This window comes from Anser anser (assembly GCF_964211835.1).
Source record: "Anser anser genome assembly, chromosome: 8".
Lineage (NCBI taxonomy): Eukaryota > Metazoa > Chordata > Aves > Anseriformes > Anatidae > Anser > Anser anser.
The window spans coordinates 17,708,125-17,728,962 of NC_139728.1; the positions used below are offsets into that span (position 1 = coordinate 17,708,125).

The window sequence follows — 20,838 nt, forward strand, 5'->3', positions numbered from 1 at the left end:
GGTGATTGTCCCCCTGTACTCAGCTCTGGTGAGGCCGCACCTCGAGTACTGTGTTCAGTTTTGGGCCCCTCACAACAAGAAGGACATGGAGGTGCTCGAGAGAGTCCAGAGAAGGGCAACGAAGCTGGTGAGGGGTCTGGAGAACAAGTCTTATGAGGAGCGGCTGAGGGAGCTGGGGTTGTTTAGCCTCGAGAAGAGGAGGCTCAGGGGAGACCTCATCGCTCTCTATAGGTACCTTAAAGGAGGCTGTAGAGAGGTGGGGGTTGGTCTGTTCTCCCACGTGCCTGGTGACAGGACGAGGGGGAATGGGCTAAAGTTGTGCCAGGGGAGGTTTAGGTTGGATATTAGGAAGAACTTCTTTACCGAAAGGGTTGTTAGGCATTGGAATGGGCTGCCCAGGGAGGTGGTTGAGTCGCCATCCCTGGAGGTCTTTAAAAGACGTTTAAACATAGCACTTAGTGATATGGTTTAGTGTAGGACTTGTTAGTGTTAGGGCTGAGGTTGGACTAGATGATCTTGGAGGTCTCTTCCAACCTAGACGATTCTGTGATTCTCTGATTCTGTGGTAGCAATGAGGGTTTTTTTTTTTTTTTTAATCTTCAGATTATTTTTATGGCAGTTTTCTGAAGAAAGATGTAATCTCCTAAATTGCTTTAGTGACAAGGGCTCAGCTAATCCTGTGAGGTTTCAAAGACAAATAGATTAAATAAAATCAAAAGCTTGCCAGTGGGCTCTCTCCACACGCATGGGATGCTCATGCTCATCATGCCCTGCTTTACAGTACAGCTTCAAGCAGAATTCATTAGCCATACTGAGGGAACAAGGGGTAGAAATGGTCTGGGATGTCCTTCAGGTGTACTATGTTGGAAAGCCTTATAAATTTAACTGGATGATTTCTACATTTTTAAAAATAAAGTTTAGAAAATGAAGTTATAGGAGAATGCTAAAGTTGTAACTAAAAAAAGAGCTTCAAGTCAAAAAATGCCAAAATTGACACTATAAAGATCACTTTACTTTAGCTCCTTCTTCACTAACCCTTATAAAGGAGTCTTTAATTAAATTACATCTTATTTAAGGCTCAGAACACCAAATCGCATGTAAAGAATACTGGAATTGCAACTCACAGAAAATGGTTTGCTTGTGCCTCTGCCATGGTACCATTGCATAAAATTACTTGAGAACGTAATAACGCTTGAGTGCAAGAGTCCACACTGTAGCAGTGCTGACTTTTCATTTTGTCGTTTTCTTATTTTTAAATTCTCTTTGCTAGATCAAGGTGTTCTTAATATGACTTTTTAATTTGTTATACAACAGCAAAGGTATGTATGGTGCCTTATAAAGTAATAAAAGTTCTTAATTGAGGATCTTAGAATCCAAGTTCTAAATAATGTACTTCTGTAAAACTTGTCAAACCATTACAAATTAACTATATTGATAATTTGCTTAAGAATACCATTTAGTATTACAAAATTCTATTTTATTTAAAATTAAAAGACTTTATCAAATGACACTGCTTAATCTAGAAGAATAACAAACTTAAAAAATATTAGACGAGTAAAAATACAGATTCAGAGTATAGAATTTAAGTTTTCAACACAATTTTTATTGTATGACAGCTGTTTTAAAAGACTGATTACTGTTCTGTCTATGCAGTTAATATAGATGCAACTGGAATATTACATAATTATGCATACAAAAAGTAATTTGGATCCCATGGCATCAATAATGGAAAACAAATGATTCAAACAGTTTGTTAAATTATGTTTCACAAATGAAAATTTTGAGAATTCCTAGCCTTCCAGAATTCCTTAGCTACCATGCAAAACTCTAAAATATTTTTTTTTACCGTTTCAATACAGTTCTACATTTGCTATTGCCAAAGAGTATGTAGACCACCTTACAAAAGATAAGCAAAGAATCACATTTATTAGTGCCTTGAACACTACTCTACAGACTCTTTAGCCTGCCATTAGTGTTAAGGGATGTTGTAAGAATTCTACACATTCCCAAAAACAAACCGCTGGCTAAAAAGGTCAGTCAGCTGCTTAACGTATCACCAGTATCCAAATGCAGTAAGCGAAAGCACAAATAAGTCCAACGCAGTTTAGTCACAATTACCAGAACTTTGTCTACTTCAAACGCTTGTACCGCAGAAGACACTAAAAATTACACCAACCTTCTGTTTGTCCAGTATCTTCATAGCATAATACTGTTCTGTGGCTTTATGTTTCACCATCATAACTCTCCCGAATGATCCTGTTCCTAGAGTTTTTTGCCTCTCAAAATCATCTAGGCCAGCAGTATTCTACATATACAAGGATATAATGGTATTATTTACAATTTAATACCCAGAGACAATTTTAATTATATGAATTGAAATCATTTATGAAAGACAACTGAGTAAAATTAAATTTATCAAAGACAACAAGCTATAGGCAACTTAGAGTTATGTCACGCCTGACAAATTTGAATAAGAGATTTTATATTGCACTCATTGAAACAAAGAAACTTAATTGAATTGTGTCGACATTTCTATAATTTCTCCATACAGATGACACAAGCTTAGTAAGAAGAACTTAGCTGTAAACAAACCATGTACTTAATAATCAGATAAATCCCTCATGCTCCACAAGCAAGAACATAAGAGCCTGCAAAATTCTAGAACCAAGCTCTTGACAAAGTGCTACAGGAGAGTCGTCTGGAGACACTATCACACACATTCATTCATAGCATTTGAGATGCTGCTTCAATAAACAAATGACCACCCTTTTCCACTCTCCCCATCCCTCCCCTCCAAGAAAAAGCCCACCCCTTCAACTTCTAGAAGATTTCTCTTGAGCTCCTTAACCTGTCCCCAAGCTCTATGCAGCATACTCTTTCTTAATAGCATGGGATAATAATTAGCAAGGTAAATTACAGATCCATGTAATGTTTAGTGTTATAAAAGCCAGCTAAAATATGATCACAGATTTTGAATTTTGTCATGCTGATCGCAAACAATTTTCTGTAAGAGAAAGTGGCTATTCAGCATGACCATTTCATCAGCTCATACCTAGAGAAGACCTGAGCGTCTCCGCTGATGAACGTCAATGAGAAAACTGACTTTCAAAATGGAAACTCTTTTGAAAATTGCATTAAACTTTCTTCGGTTTTCTGTGCTGCTCATTACAAACTGACAACACACTTAAAACACACTATGAAAAAATACAGTAAAGAAAATTATTCAATTCTTAAATGATTGATACCTGAGGGGGGCTTTCCCATTTTCTTAAAAAGTCTTCTTTGGCTTTGGCTAGGAACTCTTTCACTGAAAACACACACAAAAAAATTGTCATTAATGTGAGTCATCATGGATGTGATAGAGACGCTTTGTTAACAAAATATATAATCTTCATTATCAACTTTATTCTTCAGTTCACAAGGTACTATATTTACCTTTATGAAAGCGGGCACCAATGTCTCAAATTTCTACAATTATCTCCAGGGGATCTGTAAGCTTTCTGGAGTAACTACACAACTCTACACACGTTACTTAAACTACACCAGCTCTAGTAACTCACAACACTGTATACGCAAGCAGGCTTTAAGGTGATGCAAAACTTTCTTAATTTGGCTGGGGAAGAAAACAAACACCTGACATATAAATTACCATTCCGCAAAGAAAAAGATTTTATTATTTTTTAAAATAAAGTTACGTTGTCTTTCAACTGATTAGCATAATGTCAAGCTCCCTGCTCCCCCCATCACCTTCAAATAAAGGCTGTTTGCAAGCTCAAGTACCAAATGCACAGCATTACTGCAAGCAAAGACAAAACACAGGGCTACAACAACACTGCACATAGATATGCCCACAGTCAGAGACTAAGTACTTTTAATATTAACTTTGCATTGAAATTGAAGGAATTAATAATTGCAAAATTCTGGATGACTGTTTAAAATGTGCACCAACATATTTTGTTCAGATAATCTTTCAGCTGTTCTATTTTTTGAACACCGATTATCAGCCAGATCAAAGTAGATTACTTAATGCACAGCCATAAATGAGAGGCATTTCAGACACTGCTGTGATTCTGAAAAAGTCACAGAATTAGAAGAAAATATCATACTGGTTTTGTGTTCTCTGAATCAATTCACATAACACAACGTTAATAACAGTGGATTTTCTGTACTATGTTCTGCCATAAGCAATTTCTAACAATACTCAATACATTATTCTGGTCAGTAACTAGAAATATATGGTTTAGGAACTGTATTTTACCTTCAGATGCTCACAGAAAATTAGGTTTATGAGTGGCCATAAACAATCATCTGATGAATCAGAACAATTTTGTGCTTTTCCTTTCAGAGAATACTAATGTCTACAAAGAGAACTTTTCTCCTACCATACTTCTGTTACTGGCACAGTATCAGCAGTGGTAAAAACAGTGGCAGCCCTGGAGTAGACTGGTACTGATTTTGTTTTTGTTTTCCTTTTTGTTTTCATATGGGATTCAACTGTAGCAAAATACTCAAAGGAGTCTTACAGTTCCCACCATCACTGGCTCTGATGGAACAGCATCAAAACAACAGAAATTTCAGAAAAATTGTCAAAAGGTCTGGCAGGCAACAACATTAGAAGAGTGTTTAAACCATGACATCCCCTCAGTACTTTTAAGAGAAACAGAGAGGAGGGACATATTTATTACTTAAATTTATGTGTAAATAGAATAAAAAAACAGTTTATGTCAAATGAATTGTACGAATGAATTGGCATTTAAACTCAGAGTTAAAAAATTATTTTAATGGGTAGCCAGTAAAATGTTTGGTACGTTTATCCTAAGTGGGGAAAATATTTCCATTGTTTTTAAACTATGTGGGCTACTTATTTAATGACTTTTAATGATTCTCATTTGAGAAAAAGACAGGATTTCCTGTGACATGAAGTAAGTTCAACACAAAAAGGGAATGTAACAATGTCCAAATTCATGTTCGATGATCCCTCTTCTACTAGGAAAACAGAGATGACTATTGATAAAATGATGATTGTTGATAATTTTCTTTTGGACATAAATTGATGTCAAAATAACATCAGCACTATTTTCTCTTAATGCCAAGAAAAAAAATTAAGATGATCACTAAGATTACCAGAGAGCCAAGCTTCAAACTTAAGCTACTGTAAGAAACGAACATTAACTTTAACATGATATATCACAACCAAAACATGAAATATATATACATATATATATATATGTATATCTTGGTACAATGTCTTAAATATCCCTCACACAATTTCTGTTGTTCATATAACGATATTTTAAGTTTCCATATCTCTTGTACTGAAATAGGATTTTCAGTATTTATGAGAAATATACCATGATATTTACATGTAATCATCTTTTTCTCAGTTCTGCTTATGGAATAAAGAATGTTTATGAAAAAACTGCAATCAATCTGCAAATATTCAAACTGGGGAATCATAGAAATAATGAGCCTCTATTCTAGAAAAATCAGGAAGCCATAAGCTCTCCTTCAATACAGAATATCCAGCTTACTCTTCTTTACTTTTGTTCTTTTCTTGGCAAGTGGCACTGAGCATATATTATCAAAATAAAGCTACCAAATGGCATTAATTCACTCTTATAACCCTCATATTTTAAAAACAATTTCATATTTTGATGGGTGTTATTAGAGAAAGTGTGTCAAATTTTGCCTGGTTCTTATTTTCTGAGGTCCCCTGGACTCCTTCACCACAGTGAAATTCAGGAAGTGATTTCAAATCGAATTTAGGCAGCTTAAGGGCGTCGCTTCAGTCACTTTTGAAAACAGGACTTAGAATTTGAAATAGCACAGGTTCTTCTGAAAACTGAATCTCAATCACAAACCATTAGCTCTTGCTGCAGGAGAACACGTTTTATTTCTACAGTTTGAGTGCAGAATCAAAATTTCTGCTAATTAGTTATGGTTTGTAGTAGCCATTGTTATTATTTTCACGATGCAAACAAACAGGTTTATCAATGACTTTGAAGTTTTCCTCAAGTGCACATTTTTAGCCACTTTACATTGCTACGGAATTAATTTTTAAATTTATTATTATTTTTTGTTTTTCAGATCTTTAAACTGTTCCTAGTATCTGTGACTTTGGGCACTAATGAAAGAATGAGCATACCAAAAGTCTCTATAGGTCCCCAAAGGGTTTGCAGGAATATTCACCCACACAGATGAGACGATGAAGAGAGGAAAGAAAGAGAAAAAAAAAGTTTTATGCATTTCCACAACAAACACATAGAAAACACAAATACATTCCACCCTTTCCCCTCCCGACTCAGGGATGGACCCTGCAATAAACCAGCCCTTTCCCACACAGACAGAATGACTCATGCTACACCACAGAATGTTTGAGCAAAGATTACCAAACGAAAAAAGAGGGAAAAAAAAAGAAAACACACCAAAGGCAGCTAAATTCAGTATGAGAAAAGATGATGCATCACAGAAATAAGCACAGCTTATAAAACTTCAGGAGATCAAGTTGGCATCTTTAATAAATAACCTGTTCTGAGACAAACACATCCAAGGAACCGTTGCTAACAAAAGTGTATCTATCTTCATCGCAGCATGCTGGATCACAATAAAACCTGTAATCAGGTGATCTTCCCACTACTTATCATTTTGTTCCAAAAGACGGCATGTGTGAATTGCATAGCATGTGGTGGGTAGCACAGAAATGGAAAACAGTCTCCAAAAATTTCACAACCAAATTTCAGTCCCATTACCCAACAACAGCAACAAAACCACCCGAAAAGCACAGATGAAATTACTGTATACAATCTGGAATGCGTACTTGAATTCTTTGTGGTACCTTTACAATTACAATTTAATTTTCTAAGACTTAAAAAAAAAAACACAAAACAAAAAAGGTTTTGATATACATGTTCCCATAAGCACCAAAGAGCTAATGCAAGGATCAATCATGAATTCACAAATGGCTAAGTGAAGTGAAGATTTTGATGCAAGGAGTGTAAGCAAAGACCAGCAAACAGACCCTATTCAGACTAATTTCATTGACACAGTACAAGATTGAGTGAAGGAGGTTGAAACTAAAAGAGGAAAAGCTGTTGTTCAAGAAAGGAAGGTGCTGGAAGGCGAGGGCAAAGCACAAGTGAAAACAGCAGCACAACAAGAGCCATGCATGGGATCAAACTATGGGAGCACCAGTAAGGACACCAGCTGGAACTGGAAGGGCTGCACAAGTGGCCCAAAGGTTAGGTGGGCACAAACACACCCCGCTAACCTCCGATAATCTAGCTCTTCATCACCAGCAAGCCCAATCGTTAGCAGGAGAAGCAAGTTTCATGCAAGGCAAACACACAAAGCGTATAGAAGGAAACTGGGGGAGATTCAGAAAAGCGTACTAAGAAATGGGATGATGGCCAAGGAGATAAAAAATTTTTATAAAACTGAAAGTTTATAACTTCTGCCTGCATCGGTTAAAAATCAGTTCAGAAGAAATCCTACAGGTGCACACAGCTGGACAAGAAATACGTAAGCTATTACTTGTGTATTGCAGATGACATGAGACTTGGCCTACAGATATCTGTATTCAGAAGAAAAGAAAAATGGCGATACGCAGGAGAGCCTGCTAAAAGAGACTTTTAAGGGAACTGGAGAGTAGGATAGAAGTATGTTATGTAACAAAATCCAGCCACTTCAGTGCACAGTGCAACACAACGATATGGAATTAGCTATCAGCCGGTTTCTTAACAGTCCCTGGTCACATGAATCCAAGAGCTTCCTGTTCAAATAAGCTTAGTTTTCAAGTGACAAAACCCATCTGGTCACAATGGGATGAAAAAGTGCTTGTAGCTGGCACTTGCAGTTCAGAGAGACCACTGCTACTCAGCTGCTCTCTGTCAGGAAGAATCGGAATGCTTAAAATTTGAGCTCGAGATCCTGAGGTTCCCAGGTAGCACTAGCATATGAACAGGTACTTAAAGATAAAAGAAAGAAAGAAATGAACACCACCTGCCCCTCCCCAACCCGCCTCCCCCCCAGTCCCTAAACCCACCTCCAAACAACAGGGGAAACGTAGTAAATAAATGTTATCTAACAGTGCCTTGACACAGAACACAATATTTTCCTTTAATTGTTTTGTGGATTAAATTTTGTATGAAAAGTTAGCGGGGCTATAGAAAAAAAAGGTATTACAAAGAGCACTCTGGCCTGAAACAAGTAAAGCCTAGGAAAGCTCCTGAAACAATTAAGCAGGTTAGGACCTCTCAGCTGCAGGGGTGCAATTAGAGCACAGGGGAAAGGGGTCACAGATGGAGGAGTCCTGAAGAGTTAACATAAATCGCATTGCCTTTCTCCCACCTCCCACGTGCACTGTATTTGTTATTCTCAAGCACATCTCCCACAGGAGACAGTGAGCCAGAATTTTTTTTGGAAAAAAAAAAAAAAGAAACTATTTGGATAGGATTTATGGCAAGAAAGCAAGAACTAAACTGATTAAGACCAAACATTGGGCACCACTACAAACCCCCATCTGCTGTGCTAAATGCCAATCTCTGCTTGGTATTTAGAATGCCCTTTATCAAAATACAATTCAATTTATGTTCCAAAACTGTAATATAATCACTTGAAAATTGGAATTAAATGGGATATTTAATTAAAATCTCCAAATTTCATTTAATGGAAAAATGAATATGTATGAAGAGATTCTGGTAAATATATTTGTATATTACGGTATAGGCTTAAACATTATCGAGACGTACAGGGAATCCTGTGGTTACAGTACCACATTTCAGAAACAAGAGAGAAGCGCTCAAGTCAAGAGTTCCAAGCCTCATTCTTGTCATTCTTGCACCATTAACCTCTTGTCTTAAACCTCTTTCAATTTCTTGGAATTTTCATTAGGAAGAATACTACCACAAGGCTTACAAGTTGTTTTTTTTTTTTACCTTGGTATATCTTTAAAAATGAACACAACTATGTATTAAATATTACACATTCAAAGGAAGCAGTGTGAACGAGAGTTAACATTTTAATAGCTAGAATGCACTTCCAAACAGAAGCTGAAGTGGTATCATTGAAACACACCGTCAACAAGAACAAAAGGCTTTGTTTCTCACAATATGAAAATGATGGGGAAAAAAAGTCCAATGTGATATTAAGGCTGTAATACGAGGCCCAGTCAATCCTTTCTTAACACTGTAGTGAAATGCACTCATTGGCTCTGTTGTCACAAACTGACCACTGATAATTTTGTCTTGTTCCTGCTCTAAAAGTTGTAAGGTCACTGAGGCCAGATTAATAAACTCTGTACCAATTTAATATCTCATCTATCAACTTTCTGACTTTGAGAGCAAAGTTTTGATCTTATATTTCCATTGCAACCTTAGTTACAATAAAAACTGGTGATGAAGATCATACTACTAACTTAGCAACTGCAATAGATAAGAACTTAACATCAAATATATATACGCGGAGCACTTTTGAAATACAAAAACTAAAACTTCTTAGTAAATGATCATGTAAGAATTATTAAATGCATATAAGTTTGTTATTATAATGCAACTGCTATTAATTAAAGTGCATACTGTAAACACTTCTGTGGAATACTGGGAAGGACTGGTAAAAAGTAGAGAACAAAAGGGTATGGAAAAGACATGGAGAAAAAGAGAGAGGAACAGGATAAAGAGCTAATTATGAGTAATTACAGCTGCACTGACCAAAGACTAGGAAATAGCACTGGAATCTGATTTCAGGGGGAGCATATTCAGGAATTAACATTATTGCACACTGTAAATTACGAGAGAAGAAAAACTTGTGTTTTACAACTCCAGATATTGAACACAGGCAATTTTTTATTTTATTTATTTATTTTTTTAAGTCTTGAGCTAGACAGTATTTTGTCAGTCTTGTACGAGAAAATGAATCCCTACTCCCCACAACCCCCCAGGGCTGCATGCTACAATTTTAAGCTGTAAATTAAACAAAGCTGAAGTCTTATTGTTCACCTCTTTTCTTGGCTGGTTTGAAAGCAGACAGACCGTACAAGAAATGTGACAGATTTAGACAAACCAAAACAGGAGGTGAATTTTCAGCTATCAGAGATAATGGCTATCTTTGTTGAATTCTGAGCGGATGATACTCTACTGCATACAACTGCCACAGTCAGACTGACTTTCTTCTTCCTTCTATTTTTATCAGAAATAAAATTGGTTTTATTTCCAAATCTCACTGTTAATCTTTTGTTTGCCCTTATTCATCATTTTAAATCATAAAGCACTGGTCCGAGCAGAGGCAGCAAACCCTGCTAATGCTAAAAGTGCAACACAATAGAAACCAATCCAGAGAGACTGGATGAAACCCAACCAACACCGAGCCGCTTAAAATGTGAATCCCTGAAGTCTTGCTAAAACCAAACCTCATCAAAATTTGTAATTGAATGTACTTCATTAAACAAAAAAGTGACTCCTCCCTCAAGACACACAGATAAATGCTACGCATTCTGGTTATACCAAAAGCCTTTCTTCCTCTCTGCCAAAACCAACCAAACAAAATCCATGAACCAAGCTGGGATTTATTATTCAAATCCTAAATTGTTGATTATATACAAGACTTCCTCAACGCTGACAAGCAGAATAGCTCCATCCAAACATCCAAGCATGGGACGTGACCCAAAATCTCTGGCAGATCCCTGCTGAACATGAGAGGCCCTCTAGGCACTTATGGTGGCACCTCTCTTTCTTGCCCAAGCTTCCCTTCCAAATGAAAGCATCTTAGCAACCTGTCTCTGATTAAAGTGGGTGGTATTTTTTTTCTCCTGTTCTCTAAAAACACCTGTTAGAACTGCCATACAGTTTCTTCTGTAATGCCTTAAAACTAACCTTTAGCCTAAGGAAAGGAGTCTCTCATGTACCTTTTTCCCGTCCTTGAAGTGTTCACTGAAGGGAGTTACTCCAGACTGCCAAGACGACACACTCCTATATATGCTTCCTTTCTTGCAACAATCCACATGCTTTGAGGCTTGGAAGTCCAAGAAAAAGCAATTTGATTTGTAAGGCTGCAGTTCACTGTTCAGTAAAGACTGGTGTATATATATAAGCACTGCTTCAAACAAACAAACAACCCAATCCTGTCCTTCCACAATCATTTATTCCCTGCCTCAATATCATGAGTTTCATTGAAAGAGGAAAAGCATCCTGTGGCTGCCTGCCAAGCCAGGCTGGGGAGCGAGGCCAGATTAGAGAGTAGTGGGCAGAAGGCAGGGGAGGACAAGGGAAGCTCACTTTAATGCAATGCAACTCTCAGTTCTTTTCATGGCATGAATGCTTCTCCCAGGGTGAGGGAAAGACAAGTTGGGGCGAACAGGCAAATGTATGGGACAGAGCACATCACAGAATGGTTTGGGTTGGCAGGGACCTGAAAGACCATCTGGTTCCAACCCCCTGCCATGGGCAGGGACACCTCCCACCAGCCCAGGCTGCCCAAAGCCCCATCCAGCCTGGCCTTGGGTACTACCAGGGATGGGGCATCCACAGCTTCTCTGGGCAGCCTGTGTCAGGGCCTCACCATCCTCTGAGTCAAGCATTTCTTCCTTACATCTAAGCTAAAACCTACCCTCTTTCAGTTTAAAGCCATCACCGCTTGTCCTATCACCGCACCTCTTGACAAAGAGCCCCTCTCCCGCTTTCCTGTAGGCCCCCTTTGGGTACTTGCAGGCTGCTGTGAGGTCTCCCTGTAGCCTTCTCTTCTCCAGGCTGAACAATCCCGGCTCTCTCAGCCTGTCTGCATAGGAGAGCTGCTCCAGCCCAAGAACTGCTCCTTTTCTAAGTACTGCCAGTTTGTGCTAGTTTAACACAACCTGAACGAATTGGACTGGACTACTGAAAAGGTTTCTGAGTAATAATTCTAAGTTATTAATCTTCACTTATTCTATTAGATAAGTTAATTCTCTTAATGTAAAATTTTAAATTAATAAATTATAAGTTTAATACAATTACTTTCAAGTGCAGTACTTAACACTCCGTATATATAAAATTTAATCTTACGTCTAATTTAACAAAAGGTTATGTGAAGAAGTGTTAACATATGAAATCCTCAATTATTATATGTTGATATGCTTTGCAAGGAACTGGGAATTAACTTTCATCTATGCAGTACCACTCTCTACAGTTGTAGCTGAACTTAACCAGCAAGTAATCAAAAATGCTGCAACTACCACAGAGTCTGTAGTGTCAAAGACCTCCTTCCTCTGTCAAACATAACAGGTATTACTTCACAAAGAAAAGTGAAAACTGTGGTGAAATTGTGAAATTTTAAGCAGCTCTTTTTCTGCAGTGCATATATTTCCATGGTTACCATGGGGGAAAAAAAAAAGAATAAATTTTAAGAATGAGTTCCAAGAACAAAATTTTCTAGGGCACTACTAGAAAATATGTTATAACTGTATCTACATTCCTGGGTAAAGGTTGTTAGTAAATTCTGCTAAATATAAATTCAAAAACACTAAGCAAAATGTTTACAGCATCTCCTACAGTTTCACTCCAGCTAAGCTTCCCACCCCTCTGCAGTGTAAGTACTGACCAACAGGCTAGCACCAACTTTCCTCTCTATATTACTGCCCCACCTTCGCTCCTCATAAAAGTTCCTTGACTGAAGAGAGTAACTTAGTACTGGGCAGCTATCACTGAGAGCGTTTTATGGTTAGATAGCTAGAAACTGTATGCAAAAATCTGCAGGTAGTTGGTCTGCATATTGACCAATACATTTCCTGCAAAATATCCTTCATAATAATAGATGTACTACATACCCTTTCCTTTACAAGTAACCCAAGTTTTGTTAAACTAATTTTTCCCTTGTATTCCAAACTAAGCGCCTTCGGGGGCTGTTCACTATTTGGGTGGATTTTACAAGTTACTCAAAAAGAGTAGCTCTTGTGTTGCTTTTCTTTTTTTTTTTCCTGAATATTTCATACAAGGCATCAAAATAATATTAGATATGCCAATCTTGGTTTAACTGTACTCATTTCAAAGTCTACTTCCTGCAACACTACTCTGTCCCAGCCCTTACATTAACAAAACCATACACACTCCCATATACTTGCACTTGAATCAATAACTTCACAGCTGTCAGAGTAAATCAGCAAAATACCTCTTCATCTCTTCACAAGATTTGGGAATCTGACGCATCACAACACTGACATATCTACTGCAGATCATATTTCAATATTCATTTTCAATATTTACAGGAAATGGTTGCCTGCAGTAGCTAGCCAATTAGTAGAGGTTCATTTATAACCTTAAATAGCAGAGACTGACTTCCTGAATAAGGAAGTAAGTCTTATGTAAATAAACATATTTCACAATTCAACACACGAAGTGAACAACAAATTCCTGTTTGCCTTAGGATTAGGGTAGGTGAAAAGAAGATAAGAGTGTTCACTATCCATTCTGATAATGAATGGAACTTCAGAGAAAATCGGTTTAAGGTCAGTACTTTGATAAAAAGCAGGCACAAAATTTACACAGAATTTAGTTGCAAACTCTACAAAAATGTAAATAATAATAATAATAAAACAACCAAAATAGAAGTTCTTAACGGGCTTTCAGCAACTAAAATGAATAAAGGAAAGCACCAAACCCATTGGTCAGGTTATAAAACTGCTCTTAACGACCTCAATAATTAAAGATGTGAGATGCATGCTGCAAACTTTGGCCTACAACAGCAATACCAGCAGAAACTTTTAGAGGAACTAACAACAAATAATTACATAAACTATTTGAGATATGAAGTAAAAAACAAGAAGAAAATCTGTTAAATATATATATATGTAAGAATCATAACAGAAACTAGACTAAGCCACAGTTCAGCTGAGATGCAAGATTACAATGTACCAAGTACCCATTCCTTTGGAAGCAACCCAAATTTTATTAAATTCATTTTTTTGCCCATACTCTAAACTAAGCACCCTGAGGGACCGTTCTCTGTAGGGATGCATTTTAAGAACTACATCAAAGCAGCAACTCATGTTGCTTTTTCTTTTTTTCAAATATTTCATATGAAAACCAGAACAAAACATGAACCCAGCTCAACATCTAAGAACTTATCCTAGTCTATTGTCAGAGGCTAACTGGTAACTTTGGGGAAGTTTTGCAAGGAAGATACCATTAATCCTATGAAATGTATGTAGGAAGATGTATGTTTCTAAGACCTGAATATTCTGTTCTTCCATTTTCTTCATAGTCTCTTTAGCAGGGGGAAAATTTATTTCTTTAAGTCTTTCTCAACAACTACATGTGTCAATGGGAAAATAAATAACCATGGCTTGGTAGCAGTACTGATGTGTAACACCTCTAGATTCCTCATTAATCTTACAATTTTCTAAAGCATTATTTTTACAAATCATTCTTTTTACTCATGACAAATGCAGTCCTGTCCCCTGCTCTACATAATCAACTTCTAAATTCAGTCAGTCCAAATGTACAGCAGATCTTCAACTTCAAGGCTCCTTTGTTACATATTCCCATCTTTCTTCCATTACCTCACAACGGGAACCTTCATTCAACCCTATTTTGCTGTGATGTCGCTCCCCAGTGCTCAACTGCTGAAGTTTCAAGTACTTCTGCGAGCTGGTTGTACCTTGCTCTTAAAAGATGGCTGCAACACACACAGGTAAGATATTAATACTACATCCCTCCGCCCTTACTCCTGAAATGCTCCTATTCTCCAGTGCCTCCAAAGCTTGACAGTAACTCAGCGGACGGAGGCTATTAGCATTGCTCACACTCCTCATACTGCTCCATCTGTCTATGCACATATGGTAACTACTATCTTAAAAGTATCATTTCTGGATCAGTAATTACCTCTTTATTGCCAGTTTTTGAAAGTACCAGTCCAACTGTAGACGTGATGTTACTAAGAGCATTAAGGCTATTACTAGTGAAACAGAAGACCTGCCAGAACAATACCTGTCCTTTATCTGTGACGGAATGTCCTGCTCTTCAAACCAAAACAAACCCTAAATCAAGGGAAACAAGAAACAAGGCCCGTGAAAGGCAAACAGTTCTTCATTCTCCCCAGTCTTTCCAGAAAAAAAATTGTATCTCTTGGAACTCTCCTGGAGAAAGAGGAGAGGGGGGAAAAAAAAAAAGCAAGCGAGCCATTTTTATTTAGAATTAGTTTCACCTGCATCCACCCTTTACAAGGACAGCATCTGGTTTTAACCACTTAAAGGGGGTAAAACTGCTGCAGCGAGGATAACCACAAAGGTGCACTAAACAGCAAAAGTACTTGAAATGGGGAAATGTTTGTACTGAAGGCAATATAATTCTCACTCAAGGGAGCATGAGATATTCACCTTTCCCTTGTCAAAATTACTCTTCTAATTTGTAGATATTTTTGACTGGGAACAGACACTTGGTAAAAAAGTTGCATCTATTTGTTTTTATTTTTAATGGACCTAGGAGCCTGGATGTCAAGATGAATATAATCTACAGATGCTAATTGTGGAATAAAGCCCTGGAGTAAAAGCAAACAAACAAAATGAACCCCTGTAACCTCTTTTTCACCTAGTTTTTTTTTTGTGAAAAATTTATTCCCTTAAAATTGCTCAATCATAACACAATAAAAAAAAGGAAGGGAAAAAACACTTGAGCAGCAAAATCTAAAATTGCTATAGCTGACTTCCACAAATCTTAATTCTGGTGGAAGCTGCAACTGTAAGAGAAACAGACAAAAAGCTGAGGAAAAACCCAGCATCATGATGGTGATCAGTGAAAAACAGAGAGCCTTCCTGACTCCAAAATAGAGACCTCTTCACACGTGGAATAATGTGGCCGTGTGATGCTGAGGAAATGCAGCAAGGCTGTAGTTTGCCCCTCGCCTGGAAGAGAGCCACACAGGGGTGAGGCTGCCTGCTCGTCCCTGCCGTGTGCTTGTGCTGGCTCGCAGGTGCTCGGCAAGGCCCCATCAGCTCCCTGCCCAGCTCCTCGCGTGTCAGCATCCACACAGGGCAGAGGCTGGACCGCCTCTTTCCAGGACAGCCTGCGTTTAGGTTTGCTTACACGGTCATGATGCTGTAACACAGATCTTCATAATGTACACGCAAAGTTCTGAAACCTTGTCTTGTAACTGTACCGGTTTTGACGCTTGCATATTGTTGTACTTCGTATGCCGAGGAAATGACGACAACACTTTCCTTTTCAGGGAAGATGACCTCAAAACATTTGTATGAGATAAGTACATATAAACTGGTATTAGATAAGGCAGTGGGATGACTCCTCCCACTCTATCTCATGCCTTGTACGAAAGTGAAATCTTCGTAAAAATAGTCCTTTAAATTTGTAGGACAAAGCAAAACCACACAGACATACATAAACCCTGTATGCATGATTAACTATTTTTTCTTTTTAAGCAATCTCTAAACTTAAAGTCATTTTCCAAAGCTCCAGATTATCCACTTGAAACAATAAGGCATCATGCCAGATACTATTACATTTGTGCTTTTTGCAAACCATTTTCATGGACATCTCGTTCTAAAAAATTGAATATACATAATTTAAATATTTAGACGCAAGTTTCATTAATATTCCAAGGAAGAATAAAGTACTTCATAATTGCATTAATTCAAAGTACTTTATAATAATCAATCATACTGTTTTTAGAAAGCAACTACCTGCCTGATAAGTTTCCTGGGTATATTATAATATCTCATTTTTAATGAGGCTCCCCTTCCCTACTTCCATGAATGACCAGAACTATTCTGCTATCCCATCATTTAGAAAGAATAAAGACGAAAGAAGAATAAGCTGGTTTAGATGAAAAAGAACAAAAGCTAGTTCAGAATTTTAGGTGATAATTACAATAATTTCAGAAGGCTTTTTTGATTCGCATCAATTAACATAAAATAATTTAGTATGAGTGGCACAGAAAATTAAGTAAACTGACATACACAGCATTCAATTATAAAATTCACCATATCTGATTCTATGTCTTATTCAATGATTTGGAACAGTTATTTCTAAGATAAAGCTTTAAAATTATTTAATATTTAAAATACTAAATACTAATTATACAAAACAATATGTTTAATAAGAATACTGATCTTTAAGACTCGTAATTTTTAATAGAAATCCACAGTAAGTCGATTACAAAAACAAAGAGATCAGTGCTCGATGTAGCTATGCAGACAAGAAAGGGAAACCTGGTAGATTTTTCCTGATTGTGAAGACAGAACAAAAAATAGTGTCAAAGGTAATAGAAAAGACTTACCATTCATGCTGAAAAGCTTATTTTCAGAAACATATTGCTCCTAATATTAATCCAACAGTTGATAAAGTATGTTAATCTCTACAAAAAATCAGTGCTTCAATCTCTAAACACAACTGTACACTAACTGGAAAGAGAAAGCACACAGAATCCAGAGAGCTTCTCTTCCTTACGAGCTCCTTGTGATGCAAAAAGCTGCGAAGCACAAGATAGCAGTAGTAAACCAAAATCAATATTCAGCACACGGATATTTGGTTTTGCTCATTAACTACTTCTGTTCTGACCAGTGCTACCTATTCATGCCCAAAGCAACTCAAAATGGCAGGGGAAAAAAAGCATGCAAACACCAGGAGGTTTTAAGATGTTCTCAATTATATCAAGCACTGGTTGTTTCCATGGCAACCTTAGACCAGAATTATCTGTTGACTTGTACCCAACTAGTAGTTATTCTAAAGCTTTAATCAATTCACACAATGTACTCTGTACATTATTTCATATTTCGGATGTATTTTTCCCTACATATACAAATATCTAGCAATTATTCAGCTAAATCTGTAAGATATTCCATAGTATTTAAGAGTATATCGATATGTTGAATCAGTTAGAGCCCAAATAGAATTTCTTTGACTATTCACCATCCATGCATTTGCAATTTAGAGACTACAAGAATTTGAAGATGACAGAAAGATGCAACAGTGGTGACACTCCTGACCATTGCTGTTACTCCAAGTTGTTAATATGGTTTCTTATTTTGCACAGATTTGGAAAATACCCGTATCAGCTTAAGAACAGAAGATTCACACTGACTTTGCTGCCTCTACGTTCAAAACCAAGCAGCCTCCTTGTCCTTTCTGTTCCTACTTCACTCTTCCAAAGAGCAAAAAAACAAAACAAAACAAACCACAAAAACAGATCAAAACATAGGTTTCGCATAGTTGCAATTGGTAGAAATCAAGACATCTGAAACTGAGAGTGAAATATATCCTTCTGCTGACTACCAGCATATCCCTTTCATCTTTTGGCTGTGCGGCACAACTGACCTGATTACTACTAGTTCAATGCGTACACTCCCACATGCACTCAGTCCAGTTTTTAAAATAGATTCAAAGGCCTGTGGTATCCCGTGCCATCCCCTACTGGATTCTAAGGATTTTACACGGCAAATTTATTTCATACATTACCTAAGAATCCAAGGCATGTTAGAAAAAAGAAAAAAGTATGTTCTATATAACAAAGAAACAAAGGCATTAAATAAATTTCAAAATCAACTACTAAAAAACCCGAGGCCTTGGGCCACATGTGAAAGCACGCTAGGCCACAACACTTATAACACTTGATGACTGACAACACTTAGCGAAGTCCACCTGATAACAAGCAGCTCCTTCACCTTCAGCAAACCCAGAGCTTTAGCAGTAACTGCTTGTACAAAGACATACAGAGAAACAGACCTGGTAAAATACTGCTTTACAGCAGTGTTAATATATTAGCTTTCTGTTCAAATCAATTCAACTTCAAACCTAGAGCCACACCAAAAATCTGAGAAGCTCCTTTCCAAATGTTTTTTTTTTTTTTTTTTTTTTTTAGGAATGTAAAGGAGTGCTTTTGCCTTGAACTTAGGATTAATTCACACTAAGCATCTGCTACTTAGCTTCACCTAAAACCTAATAAGAACATCCCCTAAGTTGCAGTTATATGTGCAGAACAGTTGAGAATATCCAAATATCTTACAAAACAAACACCAGTGTGTTTCCAAAGCACTGCTTATTCATTAAACTCTGTGAAATTAATCAGCAACCTGACTTCAGCGACCCAATGCAATTCTATGGCATTGAATTGTCAGGTAGAAAATAACTGCTTCTCTTACATTTTTCCTTTGTAATGATGCAAAGAATCATCACAGATGATGCATTTTTCTGCAGACACAACTGCAAGTCAGTAGCAGACAGAAATACAACTGCCCTTTACTCCCTGTCTGTCACTCCTTAAGCCACAATGGTAGTGAAATGAGAATCCTGAAATGTAGACTTAGTCCATGTGTACCAGTAATTATTATTATTATTTAAATCTTTTACTAATCTACAAATTGAGAGTTAAGATTCAGGATAAATATTCAAAATGTCGCCCTGAAACTAAAGCTACAAGATAACCAATATTCAGCTACCAGCTCAGTAACTTTTCTTCAGAAAAATTACATCCAACCACTGTGCTTAATTATTACTCAAAATGGCATTCATAGAACAACCATTTTCACCATGTTTATCATCGAAAGACACGACAGTCCATTTCCTCATCACGCATGTCATACGAGGAAGCTTGCCTTAAATAGATGGAGAAAAAAAACAGCAGAGACTTGTACACAAACAGGTCACAATTTGCGAATGTCAGTAGGTCAATACCATTTTTTTCTCCATTATATAAACAAAAGTGCTTCGATGTTATTTTTTCAAATAGCTATTTACATAAAAAAGAGCTTCTACATAAACAGAAGTTAGAATCTATTTTTACCGAGCTGAAAATATTTTGGAGAAGTGGAAGCTCGGAGTTTATGTACTTTCAACATTTATCTTCCTAACAAAACTATTCAATCCTTCTCCATTTCATCCTGGAGACCTAGATTTCATCTATTTTAGGTCAATGCATTAACACTTTTTTGTTTCCATGTTTACTGCTCGTCCTCTGAGAACAGATTCATTCCAAGCTCATAAACTGTTTCAAACTGAAAGCAAGGAGATGTATAAATGCTGATTTTCTTCATGCTAACACTGATGTTAGGCATTTCAAATAAGGCCTCTTTTCAATTGAAATAACTGTGCTATCCCAAATCCATCAATGAATCTGAAATTTGGAACAAAATTATCATCAATTACCATACTGCAACATTTTAAAATGAGTATTTAACCATAGAGATAATTACTTTTCAAAAAAAATGCATTGCTGTACAAGAAAAAAATAATCAAATGTCAATTTACTTATATTGTGATATTTCTGAAATCTCTTTTGTTAGCCAAAATGCAATCATGAAAAGTTTTAGTCCATACAAATGCATATTGTCAATTGTTAACTAATTAAGAAATTAAAGCTAATGCTATTCATATTTGAAACTAAACACCATTTTGTTTACTACTGTATAGAGCATTCTGATATATCATTCAAAATAAAATGAAAAATAATAAAACCCCCTATAATTAGACGTTTAATCTGTGCAGCCGTGTCTGTGTACTCCAAAGTTCAAGCATCGCAATTTTAAATGAGTTTTCTATTTCTGCTGAACTATCAGATTTAATTTGAAAATAAAGGAAGTAATTTAGAAGTAAAATTTGGGGTGAGGGCTTGCTAAAATAAGTCATCTGTGCTTTAACAGAACGGGACCAGCCATAAATTCTAGTGCCAGCCACCCAGCCCATGAAACAGCCCCCCACTTCTCTGTGCATGATGCAATACATTACTCTTCAAATTAATACCTTCAGCCAACGAATTGCAAAGTCGTCCCTGGAACGCGTCACAGAGCAGCGTTCGTATTCAATTACAAACATGCACACTCTTCAATTGCTATGCAAATTGAAGACAGAATATCTATAAAATAAACAAAGA

General features: G+C 36.9%; 1 protein-coding gene across 4 annotated transcripts in view; it reads right to left on the reverse strand.

Moving 5' to 3' along the window:
• Window positions 1–20,838, reverse strand: part of PRKACB (protein kinase cAMP-activated catalytic subunit beta) — a 69,452-nt gene that overhangs the window by 15,091 nt on the left and 33,523 nt on the right. For 3 of the 4 annotated variants that reach the window (XM_083847262.1, XM_083847263.1, XM_083847261.1), the window contains exons 2-3: window positions 3,246–3,307; window positions 2,177–2,305 (exon numbers count right to left, since the gene is read on the reverse strand). In XM_083847262.1, the coding sequence (XP_083703388.1) occupies window positions 2,177–2,305; window positions 3,246–3,307 (191 nt within the window). Of the gene's footprint in view, window positions 1–2,176; window positions 2,306–3,245; window positions 3,308–17,250; window positions 20,335–20,838 lie in introns of those variants that run through there. The other variant, XM_083847264.1, reaches the window with a different exon arrangement.